The following is a 16,595-nucleotide window of genomic DNA, read 5'->3' on the forward strand; positions in this document are numbered from 1 at the left end:
CATAAAAATACTTCATCATTAAAAATATGTCTTAAGAATCAGTCCTAAAGGAAATTCTTTACGAGTCAGTTATTTTTCCTGGCAGGTATCATTATAACTTGTCTTGCTTTAGTCCTCCCTAGAGGTCAGGCAGAGAGAAACTGACTTTAGTCCAATCATTGATGTGTTTGGTGGTAGTTAGGGTGGATGCACAGATTACAGGACAGGGAGGGATGCAGGAACTGGCCACCAGCCATGGAGCTGTGCTTCTTGGGGCTCTGAACCCTAGTCTAGGAGAGGATGACCCGTCCTTGGCTGGTAGAAGCTTGTTCATGTATCCCCGTTCATAAGTTCTGCAGATCCTTGAGGCTGGTGAGATCTCCACATTATCGTGAGCTTTGTGGTAGAAAGCTGAAGTGACCTCTGCTCCATTGTCACTTTGGAAAATACATGGGGCACCTAGCAAGCAGAAAAATTACTATCTGGTATGTAACCTTAGTTACAATTAGAAGACAGGGATCTCAGTGCACAACTAATGATCAAGGCCACATATACATTTGTAACATTCACTGCAAACTCTGAATCTGACCTCCTTGCAAGATAACCAATCTACGGGTCAGATATTATGGAAGCATTCTTTGTGATTGCTTGGTCACTCTATTCTGACTACTGGTAATTTGGTATTCAAGGGATGAATAAATAGATGAAAACTGATATTCAGTTTCTCTGAATATCTCCAGCCCTGGCTCTTTTTTGTGGAAATGAAGGTTTCTTAAAATGTTCACTTTACTTATACTTATGATGAAGTCTGCATGTTTATTTGCTCGTTTCAAAAGTCTAAGGGGAAAATTGTATTTGTAAAGTCATAGATAGTACTTATACTCATATACTGTGTACAAATACCACACATACACATAGCTGTCAATCTTTGTCACTATACATTAGTCTGGAAATTGTGAGCAAGACTTTGAAATCATTGACTCTTCTTTTAACTTAATTATGAAAGGTCTAATTGGGAAATCTCTTAAGTCAAATCTTAAAGGATTTGTCACTTTGGAAAACACATGGGACACATAGCAAAAGGTTTCATCCCATTTATTGATTGATTGATTGATTGATTGCTGTGTTGGGTCTTCGTTTCTGTGCAAGGGCTTTCTCCAGCTGTGGCAAGTGGGGGCCACTCTTCACCGCGGTGCGCGGGCCTCTTACTATCGTGGCCTCTCTTGTTGCGGAGCACAGGCTCCAGACGCACAGGCTCAGCAATTGTGGCTCACGGGCCTAGTTGCTCCGCGGCATGTGGGATCTTCCCAGACCAGGGCTCGAACCCGCGTCCCCTGCATTGGCAGGCAGATTCTCAACCACTGTACCACCAGGGAAGCCCTCATCCCTTATTATTTGAAAACCACCTTTTATTTTTACCAAATCACCAATTTCATAGAACTTACATATTATACTAAAGATGAGAAAATGTGCCTTTATTGTAAAGAAGTACATATGTTCATTTTTAGAAAATAGACAGCTTTCAAGAAAATTTCACTAAATGCATTCTGGATGCTAATGGATACCTACTAAAAGAAATGGTTCTAGAAAATAAATGCAAATCCAAAAATATTTTATTCTGAGTGTCTAATAGCAATCCAATATTTTATTCTGACAAGCCAGGAGAGTAAAATTTTAATGGAACAGCAAAATACAAGCATGATAAAATTGTGCTCTTCTGTGGCCTTTTCTTTGGAGGCATATAGATCACAAAAAACCTGGGCAAATCCTCAGAACTAGAACGACTCTTGGTGGTAACAAGTGAGGAATGAGGGGTATGGAAAGCTCACAAGGATGTCAGTGGCTTTTGCTATAATTCAGAGAAGCCCAAAGACTAACACATACAAGTCTAAATATTTTAAACCAGGCTTTTTTCACCCTTTCTTTCTTTTGTCACAGGATTACAGAGTGAATATCTTTCTTCGTCAGAAATGGAACGATCCTCGACTTGCATATAGTGAATATCCTGATGACTCCTTAGACCTAGACCCTTCCATGTTGGACTCCATTTGGAAACCTGATTTGTTCTTTGCCAATGAAAAGGGAGCCAACTTTCATGAAGTTACTACAGACAACAAATTGTTAAGAATTTTCAAGAATGGGAATGTTCTTTATTCAATAAGGTGAGCCATAGGCTTAAATCCCTGATTTCAGTGAAACAGAGTAGTAGGTGTTTTTTAGTTTTTAGTGAGTGTTTTAAAATTTTTGAGTAAGTGCTTTCATTGTTCCACTTAAGTTCCCACTATACCATTTCCCAAATATATTTAATCAACAATAAGACACCAAGTTCCAGATCCAGGAACTATATGTGTAACTCTTGGAAATCCACTTTTTTAACAAATGGCCCAGGTTCTTACGTAAGCCAAGTTAGTGGGTGGTTTAAAGGCAGATTGAGCGTAGCTTGAATCATATGTTGTGATTGTATTTTTATGTATGCATACTTCCTTTAAATATTTATACGTGAAGAAATATTTAAGTTTTCTTGTATGGGATCCATTTCCCATAAATTATTTATCAGGTGTATGTATTTTTTAAGATGTCCTTGAGCTTCTGTGGTCATCCTTTAGTAAAAGATCTTATTTACATTTTAGTTATTTATTATACATTTCTCAGAAGACCATGTAGCCTTTTAAAGCTAATATCAAAACATAACAATAATACCAAAATATAAACACAAAAAATAACATTTCTTGACAGTTGAACTTTAGAACTCATTCAGCTTTGGCTGTTCATTTAATAGCAAACAGGTATAAATTCAGTAAATAGCTACACTAATCTACTTGATGACTTGTGTGCCACCTGAAAACTATTCTAAACATTCTAAAATAAAATGGTTATCTTAAATTTTCCATCATTATTTTTATCACTTAGTTCAATTTAAAAAAAAAACAGGAAGTTAGGACCAGAATTCATGTCATATTTCTTAGAAGAGACAATATGCTCTATTTATTGCAATAGGCAACTGCTTCAAAAGTATTTGTATCACCAGTAACATGTTTTAAAGGTATCAAGGTAAACTTAATATTGGAGCTGTAGCCTGAATATTAATTCCTTAGATTTTACCTCTCTATTTTCCCTTTTGTTAACTTTTCTTCTCATCAGGAATGGGTATATTTGATTTTGAGTTCATCAGCTCAATATCAGGGATAGTTGCTATTTTTGCCAGGTAATAGTATAAAATAGAAATAACAGGAATGAAAATTTAATCTTAGTAGCTTAGTGATTTTGAAAACTTTTTTCTACAAAGTGGTTTTGTAAATAATGCTAATGTCTTTATCCCAGTATATTATATCTGTTTTGCATATTTTTCTATTCCATGTGAACAAATTTCCTTTCAAGACATTTATCATTTCCTAAGAATGACACGGTGCCATCACTCTATTGTGAATTGACACTTCCATCAGATTTCTGAAAACTAGCTAATATGTGTTAATATAATCCTGAATCATTAATTGTTGCATAATACATAAAGGAAGATTTCAGGTCTCATTCACTAATTAAGCCCTGTGCTCCCATATGAATGAATAGCTTAATGGTGAATCCTAGGTCTAAGCGAGAGAATTTTGAACCCTTTTGGAAAATTACTAAAAAGCATAAGTATCAAAAGATAGTGGGAAGATGGAGCAGATATAGTTTTACCTATTTCTTCTGCCAAGTACAACTGAAAACCCTAGACGCAATATATATCACAAACTTGGGGAGACTCCCAATGGTAGGCATAATAACATTGACTGAGTAAGGACCTTGGAACCCAAGAAACAACATGGAAGTGAATTCATGGGATTATTTTTTCTTTATAAATCTTAGACTGGGATATGAACTGGACTTCTACCTCTACCTGGAAGGAATAAGGTAGCACCCACACCCCCTTGCCCTGACAGAGCAGTGTCAGAGAAAACCAGTGCAAACAGAATGTTTAAGATCCAGAGTCTCATAAAATATTATAAACATGTCTAGGCTTCAACCAAATTATCATTCACCATACAAAGAACCAGAAAGTCCTGAAACTGAATGAAAAAAGACAATCAACAGATGCCAACAAAAAGATGATGAGGTTGTTAAAATTATCAACAGACATTAAAATGGCCATGACGAAAATGATTCAGTGAACACTTACGAATATGCTTGAAACCAATAAAAAAATAGAAAGCCTCAGCAAAGAAATAGAAGGTATAAAGTGGAACCAAATAAAAATTTTAGGACTGAAAAATACAATAATTAAAATAAAAACCTAGTGGATGGGCTCAGTAGAAAAATGGAGAGGACAAAGATTCAGTGAACTCTAAGAATAGTAAAAAAAATTACCCACTCTGAACAACAGAGAAATGATAGATTGGGGGCCAGAGGAGGACAGAGCCTCAGGGACCTCTGGCAGTATAACAAAAGTCTAACATTCATGTCATCAGAGTCTCAGATGGAGAGGGAGAATAGGGTATAGAGCTACAAAAAATACTAGCGGAATTAATGACTGAAACTTGCAAAAATTTTGCAAAAGGCATAAACCTGCAGATCAAGATATTGAATTAAATCCCAAAGATATTCGTACCAAGTCACATCGTACACGAACTTCTGAAAACTAAATAAAAATCCTGAATACATCCAGAGAATAACAACAGCTTATCTATAGGGGAAAAATAATTGAAATGATAGCAAATTTCTCATCAGAAATGATAAGAACCAGAAAGAAGTGACACATATTTTTCAAGTGCTGAAAGAAAGGAATTGTCATCCTAGAATCTTGTACCCAGTGAAAATATCCTTCAGGAATGAAGGGGAAATTGAGACCTTCTTGGATAAAGGAAAACTAAGAGAATTTGTCACAAGTAGACCTCCCCTGAAAGTATAGCTAAAGGAAGTTTTCTAAACAGAAAGGAAATACTAAAAGAAGAAACATTGGAACGTCAAGAAGGAAGAAAGGAAACTGTCATCAGAAATATGAGCAAATATAATAGACTTTTCTTCTCCTCTTAAGTTTTCTAAATTATATTTGACAGTTGAAGCAAAAATTATAACATTGATGTAAGGGGAAATGAAAAATAAATAATAAAACATTCTTTATAAACACATTGGCAGAAATTAACAAGATGTAATAGCATTGTCTAATACCATTTTGTAGGCATATGACTTGAAATTAACTGTTTGGGAAGATGATTTCTTAGTATATGTAAAAATGTAAAATACACTTATCCTTCAACTCAACAATTCTGCTTCTAGGAATTTACATTACTTACGTGTTCACATGTACACAAGACACATTTGCAAAGATGCCCACTGCACCACTGAAATAGCAACAGAAGAAAAGACCCTATATATTCACAAATGAGAACAAGGCAGAACACAGTGATAGCCCAACATCATGAAGTACCCTGCGTGAGATAGACCTAAATGTATTCATAAGAAAAAGCCTCCAAAATATCTTTAAGGTTAGAAATGTTTCATGCTTATTTTTGTTGAAAACATTCTATATATTTAAGCCTAAAAGTGTATGGAAAGATACATGTGTATCTAATTCCATACAAGAAGTGCAGGAGGATGCCCACAATTGGTTAAGAATGACCAGTTATGGAAATGAGCTGTAAAACTTGGGTAGAAATAAAGATGAACTGTAGATTTCACTATATGTAAGTTAATATTGTTTGACTTTTTCAGTAAGAGTTATATATTACTTATGAATTAAATACATATGTTTTAAGCGACAGAGGCTTTTAACCTGAAGTCACGACCCTTGACTCCTCTGTGATGTGGATTTCTGATGCCTATCAGGGGATCCATGCCAGGTATAAACAAAGCAAATTTACCTCTTTTCCTGCTAATTTGAAAATTAACTTTGTGAAAGGTATAATTTATTTTTAATTGTAAGGTACCGTTTCATTTCAGACAGATTTTGGGTGTCATAGGTTGCAAGAATATATCACCAGGTAGCATGAAATAATCATTCTGCAAAATAATAATGTCTAGAAGGTTTCCATTGATAGACTTGAAATACAATGTGTGTGTGTATTCTATTGTATCCTATATGATTATGGCTATTTAGTTGTTTATATCAAGTCATTGGACTTGGAAAATTGTGCCATCCATTATGAATTTCCCACATTTATTTTAATATTTTGAGAAAAGTTATAGAATAATTCAGAATTGCATCTTTCGTCTTTCAGAATGAGTTCAGATGAAACCGATGATGTCTCTTGGCCCCTGGTTTTTGTTTGCTCTATCCTGGCTCACATGATCAAAGACTAAATTCATTTTTTTGTGAGTTGTTTTTGGAAATCTCACAGGACTTTGAAATTTTCAAAAGGCAAACAGTTTCTTTCTTAACAAAAGTTGTGCTAGGAAAAAAAATCTTGTTCAATTTACAAATGGAGCATCTGTGATGTTTCATGAGAGATCTGCTTTCCTGCCTGTTCAAAGAAAGAAGCAAAATATCCTGGCAAACCTGACCTATTGAACTTATCCATTTCTCTCTACTTCCTTCTTTTTTTTTTTTTTTTTGGTACATGTTTATGTCTTCATTTTCTCTGCCTTAAAATTCTTCATATTTCCTAGCACCTTGGTGATAGCATTTTAGCTTAATCTGTGATTACTTGAACTACCATTAGGAGGCCAATTTACTTCAATTGATAATCATCTGGAGACAGTATAATTTGTAATTATACTTTTTGAAATCTCTTTTCTCCTTTTAAAATGTTTTTCTAATTATTTTTTTAAATTAATGTTTATTGGAGTATGGTTGCTTTACAATGTTGTGTCAGCCTCCACTGCACAACAAAATGTATCAGCCGTATACACACAGATATCCCCTCCCTTTTGGACTTCCCTCCCATTTAGGTCACCACAGTGCACTAGGTGAGTTCCCTGTGCTATAAGGCATGTTCCCATCAGTTGTCCATTTTATACGTAGTATCAATAATGGATATGTGTCAATCCCAGTCTCCCAATTCCTCCCACCCCACCCCTTTCCCCCTTGGTATCCATACGTTTGTTCTCTGCGTCTGTGTCTCTATTTCTGCTTTGCAACTAAGATCATCTGTACCATTTTTGTAGATTCCACATATATGCGTTAATATACAATATTTGCTTTTCTCTTTCTGACTTACTTCACTCTGTATGACACTCTCTATGTCCATCCACATCTCTACAAATGACCCAATTTCCTTCCTTTTTATGGCTGATGTACTTCCTTCTTAAAGCCACTAAAACAAAGAAATAAACTGAATAAGGAATGAAATGACATTAACACACAGGAAGATGAAGGTAATGGGAAAGAAAACAGTGACAGATGAGTGATGACAAGATATTTTAGGAAACTTGAAAATGAATGCACTTGTGAAAACTGACTTCACAGAGATAACCAAAACCTAAGCCAAAGTGGGGGAATGCAAAAGGAAGAAAATAATATCCTCAAACTTTTAGAAATTTGAGGCAGGTAGGACTTCAGAAAATGGGGTCTAGGGGACTTCCCTGGTGGTCCAGTGTGCAAGACTCCACACTCCCAATGCAGGGCACCTGGGTTCGATCCCTGGTTGGGGAACTAGATCCTGCATGCGTGCTGCAACTAAGAAGCCCACATGCCGCAACTAAGACCTGGCACAGCCTAAATAAATAAATAAGAAAATGGGGGCTAGAAAGGAGATAAAGAAAAAGAGTTGATGTAACCTAAGCAGGAATGACAGTGAGTCCTTTATCCTGATTTTCTTGCCCGTGTTCTTCAGACTAGGATCTAACTTTTTGCCTTCTGAACTGGGCAGAAAGCAGGAGGACAGAAAACCTCCACAAGTTGGGCCAAGAACTTCTGGAGAGTAGGGACTCGAGGCACAAGTGGCATCTGTGGTGAAGCATCACCCCAAGAAAACGAGGGTTCTGTGAGTTCTGCACACGGAATGGTGATATTCCTATTCCCCCTAAAATGCCCAGGAGGAAAGATGTACAGACAATTGGGGAAGCACCAGTGAAAAATCTGGGCAGCCATCCTATGGTGAAGACCATTACTTCATGAATCATCTGCTGTTAGTTGCACTCCAAATAGTTTTTAGTACCTCATTCTTCAATATAAACAGACATTGGAGGACCTCCTGCAATAGGACCAGTAATGAAAAAAGAAGCAGAGGCCAGAATACGCATGCAGAGGAAATAAAGAGCAAAGAGAAGAAAATTAAAGAAACAAAGAAATGACTCAAGGGAAAATGCAGGGAGCAGAAAAGGCCATAAAAAAAAAAAAATCTCTGGACAGATGATACAACAGCAAGCATGAAATAAGAGACATTTAGGAAAGGAGAAACGGAGTCATTCAGAGCATAGAAAGTGCAAATAGTAAACCAAAGTGGAAAAAACATCAATCAAATATTTGTTCTTGCAAAGAACAAATTAAGTGAAGAAATCTGCCAAGAAGTAGAATCAAGATATTAAGAAATAGGAAATCAGAAGGAAAGGATAAGAAAATCAGAGTATCAATACAGAGGTTCAATATCTGACCAGAAAGGAAGATGAGAAAAAGAAATGAGATTTCTATGAAAAGCAAGGAATTGATCCATTGCCTGCTCTGTTTAATCACTGAGAGGGATTTGGTTCTGAAAGGGAGTTTGTTGAGTGTGAAGTAATAGTAGGGAATAGAAACGGAAGAGATGATTAAAATGAGACAATTGTTAACACTAGGGAAAACAAAATGCTATCCAAGCGCTGTAATTACAGCAAATGACTAAGCTTCACCATGAACAGTAATTACATATTCACAACATGTAAACGCTGCATATTAATTTAACCATTAATGTTTACATAACTGAATTTCGAATTCTGCTGGAGAGTTAAGTGTACACAGAGTGTGGTATAAGGGCAGTAAATTCTTATTTTCCTTTGTAGCATTTAATAGGCACCTTCACAAATTTTAAAAACCAAGCATAACGTGATAGCAATTTAAATATATGAATGTAAGTTGCAGACACATATCTAAAGAAGGCTGCCTCTGAGAAGCTAGAAATGAACTGGGGATAGGGATGGGCAGGGCAAAGGTACAGCTGATTTTGGTATGTTTTATATAACTGTCTGAACTTCTAAATGATATCCATGAATTATACTGATATTTTTTAAATGAAGTGCTTTTCAAGTGAGGGTGTTGGGGTGAGACACATGACTCTAGATTGTCAAGTTTGGGATTTGATTTTATTCTATTTATAAAGTTAGCCTATTATGTATCATATGTATGTATGTATAACATGTTACGGAAAAACCTGAACAAACTTTTTGGCCGACCCGATATTTCATGAGTGCTGACTGCAGACACAGGACTCCAGCGCCAGAGACAAAGGAATTTATTCCTTATTGCCAGCAAGCAGCAGGAGCCTCAGGGTCTTTGCTCAACTTCCCCATCATCCTCAGGTCTCGTGGGAACAATACATCAGGCTCAGGTGGGCACAACACACCCGCGGGTCTGCCTCACAGCTGTGGAACACTGAGTGTGGGGAATCCACTGCTTTTATAGCAAGCTGTAAGCAAGCCTTCTCTTTGTCCAGGGGAATGTTATCTCATCTCTCAAAATCAGCAGCTACACAAACAGCCATGAGAAATGGCTCAGGTGAAAGTATTGTCAGGGCCTTACCGTCTTGGTAGACCCAGCAGGAGGTAAATCTGTGATTTACTAGCTGTGATTTGGGGCAGGTCTCTCTACCTATGAAAGGCTCATTTTTCTTACATGCATGATGGTGAAAATACTAATCACCTTGAGCCTGAAATAATCTATGTAAAACACTCAGGATAGTGCCAGGAGTACAATTAGCACTAAAGATTTTAATTTTTATCTTTCCAAAGAGAAAACAAAACCCCAAAAAGCTTAAGTTCTGGTCTTTTCCAGAATCCATAAATTAACAAATTTGAGGACTCTTGCAAATTATCAATCTATCTAAACCTTGGTTTTATCAACTGAAAATGGGGATGGTAACATCCTATCCACAAGATAATGGAAGCACATCACGGGCAGTTAAATATTATCTGCTGCTTCATTTACTGACAGTACTAATATGTACCAGGACATCCAACCCTACTACTTACAGTGCAGAAGCATTATTGCATTAACCATCAAATAAATACCAGGAAGAAACTTTACATCAAAAATACCATACACTGTGAGTTGTCAAAGATCATAACACAATTTCAACTTTTACTTAAGGTAAATACAACCACTTTCTTTGAAATTCAGTTGTGAAAAGAATTAAAGTTTCCTTGTACAATATGTACTTATTTTTTGAACTTTGACAGACATTAATTTTTAAAAAGACAAGGCAAACTTATTTCAACAGATGCTTTTTAAGAGGCTGTTTATTCAAAGGAAATCAATTTACAATACCATAAAATATATGTTGTAAGGAGAATTCTGCATGTGTGTGATTATGTATATTTTTCTGAAGGGGTCCACAGCTTATATCAGCTTCCTGAAGGGACCATCAACAATACTGAGTTTGCACTGTGATGGGTTAATAAGCTTTATGATCGTCTCTATCATCGGATGACAACAAAACTCCAGTTAGAACTCTAGTACCAGTGTTCCTTCTAGCGCTCCAACAATCTAATCTCTCATGAGAATTATTTACTCTGTAGAATTATTCATGATAAAATATCAAATCACTCAAGCAAATATGTAAAATCCATGGGCAAATTCCTTATATTTTCTAAAGTTTACTGATTTTTGGGGGGAAGAATCATTTATGTATCTTTTACTTTAAATTTAATAACGAATAGTGTGTGAAATGTATCATTTCTTGTGTTATAGAAATATATATTTTAAAAGTCATATTAATTAGATAACTCATTTTCATGAAAAATGTTCTGGTGCCTTTGAAAGGCAGTAGACTTAAAGGTTAAGGGCATAGAATGGGCAGCTAGACCCCCAGAGCGTCTAATTCAACTCTATCAATTTCTGCTTTGTAATATCAGGTGAGTTAACCTCTTAATCTCCTCATCTCTAAATAAAGGGAATGTAGCTTACCTGTCTTATAAATTCATATTAAGAAATAAATGAGTTGAGACAGATATAAAGTATTTAAAATAGTGCCTACCACATAGTAAGCAACAGTTGTATTACCTAGTATGATATTACAGATAATACTTCAAAGCTGATAGCTAAGAGGCAATTGTCCTTATAACACTAAATTTAGAAATATTAAAAACTATTAAAATACTTATCTTTTGCATAAGGAACGTAAAGTGGAGTCAGAAAGCCTTTTTTAATACTTCAGTTAATGGTTGAGATAGACAGCATACTCTGGGCAATGTTTGTTTGAAAATGGGTAATACCTTGATTTTAATGAGATGAATTGTTTGTCATAGATTATAGTCATCTTTTTTTAACATTACTGCTTCACTAAGCCAAGAATTTTTAAGGGGAAAATTTTTAAAACGCACATCCTGTTTGTGTGTCTTGTCTCAGAAAAGAGAACTCTGTGTCCTCTCTTACACAAGAAGATATTTCCAAAACAGGAGAATACGATTAATTACCTCTTGATTTAGTTTTCTTTTGATGTGGTCAGGACAAATCTTTAATTTATATGTAATGTTTTGATAAAGAAATTCAGGATCACATTCACCAAGGCGACACATTTTTTTCATCCCTCTGCTGTTAAAGAAGCAATTGTATTGTACCTTAAACAAAAAGAAAGTCAATAAATAGACTTTTTCAGGATATGAGTTATGACAGAAGTTCTACAAACAGTGTTTTTCTTTGCCAAATAATTCCTTCCGGGGTCTTTTTTTTTTTTTAAGAATTATGTAATGTCCCTTTTTTTACGCCAGAAAAACAGCTAGGATATGAATTTGACATCACAAGCATGGTGAGATCTGGAAAAGATTCTGAGAATGCTATTTACTTCCATACAAAAGGTCACAGAATTAATTCTCTAAGCCAACATTTGAAACTGGCTGGCCAGAGAGCCTTGGATGTTTGGAAAATTAATGGGTGTACGTTCAAAATGTATTTGTTCATACACTTCTAATAAACCCTTTTATAAGACAGAGAACATTGTGTCTAGCTGATTTTACAATCACCTTTTGAAGAGAGAACTTTGCAAATGGACAACATCACACTTACAGGATCACTTAACCTAGCTGAGTTAGGAGAAAACTGCTTTTGAAGAATAAATTCTGTGAACTATTTTAGTGTGCTCTGGACGCTGACTTGAATGAATTGTCAGATGATCCCCGGGGACTCTTAAAAATCCAGCAGCTTCACATCTGTCCGTTTATGTCTCTCAAATGATGTCACTGGGGCCCCACCAAGAGTATTCAATGTCAAACATACATCATTATAACTTTATGTCTATGGGCTACATAAAAATGTCACTTTGGAGAATGTGGTTACATTTAGTGGAGCTGATGGCTATTTTTTGTTCAAGCTTTAAATAGTTTCTTATCAGTGATTTAATTCAGTCATCTTTGTGTGCATCCTATATAATTTGGGGGAGGAGAAGATGGGGAAGTCTGGGGTTGGGAGAATGTACTAGTAATCCTTAATAACTAATGTTGATTTAGTGTTTACTATGTGTCAAGCACTCGGCTGAGCATTTTACATGTATTAACTCATGTATTGGTCACAACATGTCTCCAGAGTAAGTACTATTATTATCATCCTTTCGGAGATGTGAAAGCTGAAATAGAGTGAAATGAAGTGATCTGAGACCATAAACTCTATGGTCACAGAGTTTATGTGAATGACTCAGCCTAGGTGCCCACTAATATACTGCATTTCAATGGGAAAACTTTCAATAAAAGGGGCTGGCTAGAGAGTTCTCCGAAAAGAACTTCGTTTGAATAAACTTAGGTTTGTTTGGATCTGGGCCTCTTTTTCTCACGTCCGGAAACTACAAATTCTTGGTAATCCTTGAGGATATCTCAGTAATATACTTTTCGAAGAAAAAGACATTCAACAGTAGTGAATTATCTGGAATGCCGACATACTAATGTTTTCTGGAAGGGGGAAAAGTGGGTGGAACGCTGGGGTGACCATCAGGTCATCTCACTTTGTGGGAAGCCACATCAGAAGTTCAATTGTTGAGCATGGAATTGTGTCCCACGTATTTGAGAGGGCTATTTTGTGGCCCTGATAAGATCTGGTGAAATGCTCTAATTCCATGACAGGGAAGCCCTCTCTAATACCGAGAATTTTGGAGACCTCCAGATCCTGAGTTTTTTACTCTGGGTGTTCACTGAGAAGTTCTTCAGTGTAGTTACAAAGACGATGAAAGTTGTCAGACAAACTGCTTCCCTGCACCCAGCCTTTGCACACTCATACTCCAAACCCTGGATCTCCTTCCCTCCTCAGGGGTGCTGTCCCAGTGATTTGGGAGAAGTGTGTCTTTGGCCTTTGGTATTCATTTTATAAAACTCACACTCAAATATCTTTTTTAAGGGTCTCAGACACCTCTAGCCCTCTCTGAAGGAAAACATAAATAGATAAATAAATAAACGTGATTGCACGTTTATATATACAGCTTTTCTTTCCCCCCAAACCAGATTGATGTAAAAGGATACAGTTGTTTTGCAGTAAATAACATACACAAGCTGGAGCAAATTTTATTTGAGTAGATGTTAGTCATTACCAAAGCAACATGGTTTTCCAATTGTACCTTGAACAATAGAATATTAATATGATATTATAAATTTCTTTTAAAATTTATTACTTTGAATTCTTTCAGATTGACATTAACACTCTCCTGTCCAATGGATCTCAAGAATTTTCCAATGGATGTACAAACATGTACTATGCAACTGGAAAGCTGTAAGTAGGAACAACTTCCTTTTTCTGAATACTTTAAAAAAAAGAGAGTAGATGTATATTTGATGGGTTATATAGATGATTTATTTTGTCATTGTTTTTGTCTGACATTTACTAAATGGGCATGTTATCCTCTACATAGTATGGAAAGGAATGATGTCTATCAGCACATGCACTGTATACTGTGATAAAGAAGTAAATTCAGGACTAGAAATAACCATTTTTAAGCTTGAAAAACAGCTATTCTCTCTATACAAATCAAAGATAAAAAGGATGGTAACCATTAAAGACAAACTACCATTCTTTTTAATGGCGTGTCTGCTGTAGTCCAAGCATTTTGAATATATTATTTCTCATACTCACAACAAAGATGTTGTTATCCCCATGTTTCCCCATGGTCACTTTGAGTGATTTTGCCTCAATTTATGGAGGTGGTAACAACAGCCATCTGGCTTCAAAGGCTATGCTTACTCTGAACCGTTTTGTTGACCCCTCAGTATTTACTCAGAGAGTACACTGCTGGCTGTGTTGTGTGTTATCTCCGGAGAAAAGACATTTCTCACACTTTATCAGAGATTTATCCAAGCTTATAGGCGTTTCTTTAAATTTCTTCTTTCACACTGGATCCGTGTGCATCACGGATTAAATGTTAACACACGAAAACTTCAGGTCCTTCTGTTTCTGTGCACTTATCTATAGAATCAGCCCAAACTTAATTGGTTTTCAGTGTTTAATGCCATACAGAAAGTAAGCATTATGCAATATTTTTCTTGTTATACTATGTTATATCAAGAAAAAAAATGTCTGTCTGATATATTCCTTGAGAAAAATTTGCAGGTGGATCTTCAGACTTACAGGCCTTGGAGGCCAGGTCTGTAGTGCGGTAGAGCTGCCACTAGATGGCGTGCCTATGTCGTGGGGGGATGCAACCCGCCCTCCACAGTTGGTGATTCTTATTAAAGTGAGGAAGTGGAAATACCTGTTTCTCTGATAATATCGCCTTCTTGTTAAATTCAAATGCATTACTTTTATACGTAGTTCTTAAATATTAATCATACCCATGGACAAATTACTAAATTAAATGAAAGGAAAATAAAAATCTAGTTTTAGTTGGGGGAGATACTTAGCAAAAAATGCGGGGTGGTGGTGGGGAGCAAGACAGGATTCCCAGCAGTGTGGATTTCTAACTGTACCAGGAAGGCATTTTTTAAAATTAATTAATTAATTTGTTTATTTATTTTTGGCTGCATTGGGTCTTCGTTGCTGCGCACGGGCTTTCTCTAGTAGCCGTGAGCGGGGGCTACTCTTCATCACGGTGTGTGGGCTTCTCATTGCGGTGGCTTCTCTTGTGGCGGAGCGTGGGGTCTAGGCGCAGTTGTGGCACACAGGCTCAGTAGTTGTGGTGCTTGCGCTCTAGAGCGCAGGCTCAGTAGTTGTGGCGCGCGGGCCTAGTTGCTCCACGGTATGTGGGATCTTCCCGGACCAGGGCTCGGAACCCATGTTCCCTGCATTGGCAGGTGGATTCTTAACCACTGTGCCACCAGGAAGGCATTTTGAGGACAGGCTTCTTGGTTGCAAAATTAGGTACATGGGAGAGTATCGAGAAAAAAAATCGTATGAAAAATAGTCTAAGACACACTGGTTCCCTAATTACTAAACCAAGGATGCTGGATGTTATCCAATAGTGAGGAGCTATTCAAGATGTAGGAGCAAGAAAATGAGTTGGTCAATATTATGCTGTTAAAGATTCTCTCAGCCAGAGGAACCAAGGTTATTTAAGAAGGTTTCATAATATTCCAACAAAAAGAATAAAAGTAGGGACAAAAAGGAACAATGTGGAAGGTAGGAACAGTACAGGTTGATGCTGTAGAGAAGGCAAAATGTTATCTTTACCTTCTTAGTCTCTTCAGGCTGGGCCTGAAAATTAAACGGAGATAGGACAGATTAACAGAAGAAAAGGATACCCATTTATTTAATGTTAAGTTTTACATAACGTGGAATCATAAGGAGATGACTACTCATGGAAGTGGCCAAACCTAAATGCTTTTATACCCGGTTGAACAAAGAGAAGCAATTGTGGAAAAGTACCTAGACTGTGTGGGGAAACTAAAGGAAGATGAGAATTATTTTAAAAAGGTCTGTGTGTACAGAATTCTCTTGGCTTTGATTCCTGGTACGGGGAGCACGTCTTTCATGTGGGAGTTTTTATCTACAGTTTTCAGGAAGAAAAGGGGAGTTTAGCATGGTCTTCTTGAATCTGCTGTTTTTCAGGTGCCTTTAGCTCAAAATAATCCTTCTGCTAAAGTGGCATATTTGGGGGGCACATATTCCACCATTCTTCATTCACTTCAATACAAAGTGGATGCAAAGGCTCTGGGAGTGAGTGAGTCAGAGCTAAAGAGTTTTCCTAAGTAGAATCATTTTGGAAATACTGACAGAGAAAGAAAACATAGAATAAGTAAATGTTGAAAGGAATATTGATAAATCCAATCTTAATATATTTGCGGTTCAGGAAATTTAGGTGTAAAGCCAAAGGGAAGAATGAGAACTGAAGACATACTATTAACAGCCATCTACAGAGTGGTTCAACCGTAACGAAATTTTTAACGGAGAGAATGCACAGATGAAAACAAGCACACAAAGAAGAGCCAACGCTTAACAAAAGCCTTCATTTCGAGGTTGTTGGAAGGAATTCCAGTCAAGGGGTTGTCATAGATAGCAAATTAAAATCACAATCGTGCAATCTCAAAAGAGAAGGGGAAGCTAAGGAGATCTGTTTAAGAGCATCAAGTGCTGTGAAATGGTGGTGTTTTTTTTAAAGTAC

At 36.6% G+C, this 16,595-nt stretch overlaps 1 protein-coding gene across 1 annotated transcript in view; it reads left to right on the forward strand.

Moving 5' to 3' along the window:
• The window catches only part of GLRA3 (glycine receptor alpha 3), a 190,306-nt gene that overhangs the window by 92,265 nt on the left and 81,446 nt on the right, over positions 1-16,595 (forward strand). Inside the window, exons 4-5 of the mRNA XM_082469094.1 lie at positions 1,918-2,141; positions 13,692-13,774. Of these exons, the coding sequence (XP_082325220.1) occupies positions 1,918-2,141; positions 13,692-13,774 (307 nt within the window). The remainder of the gene's footprint in view (positions 1-1,917; positions 2,142-13,691; positions 13,775-16,595) is intronic.

The sequence above is a fragment of the Balaenoptera physalus genome (genome assembly GCF_965194825.1).
Source record: "Balaenoptera physalus genome assembly, chromosome: 7".
Lineage (NCBI taxonomy): Eukaryota > Metazoa > Chordata > Mammalia > Artiodactyla > Balaenopteridae > Balaenoptera > Balaenoptera physalus.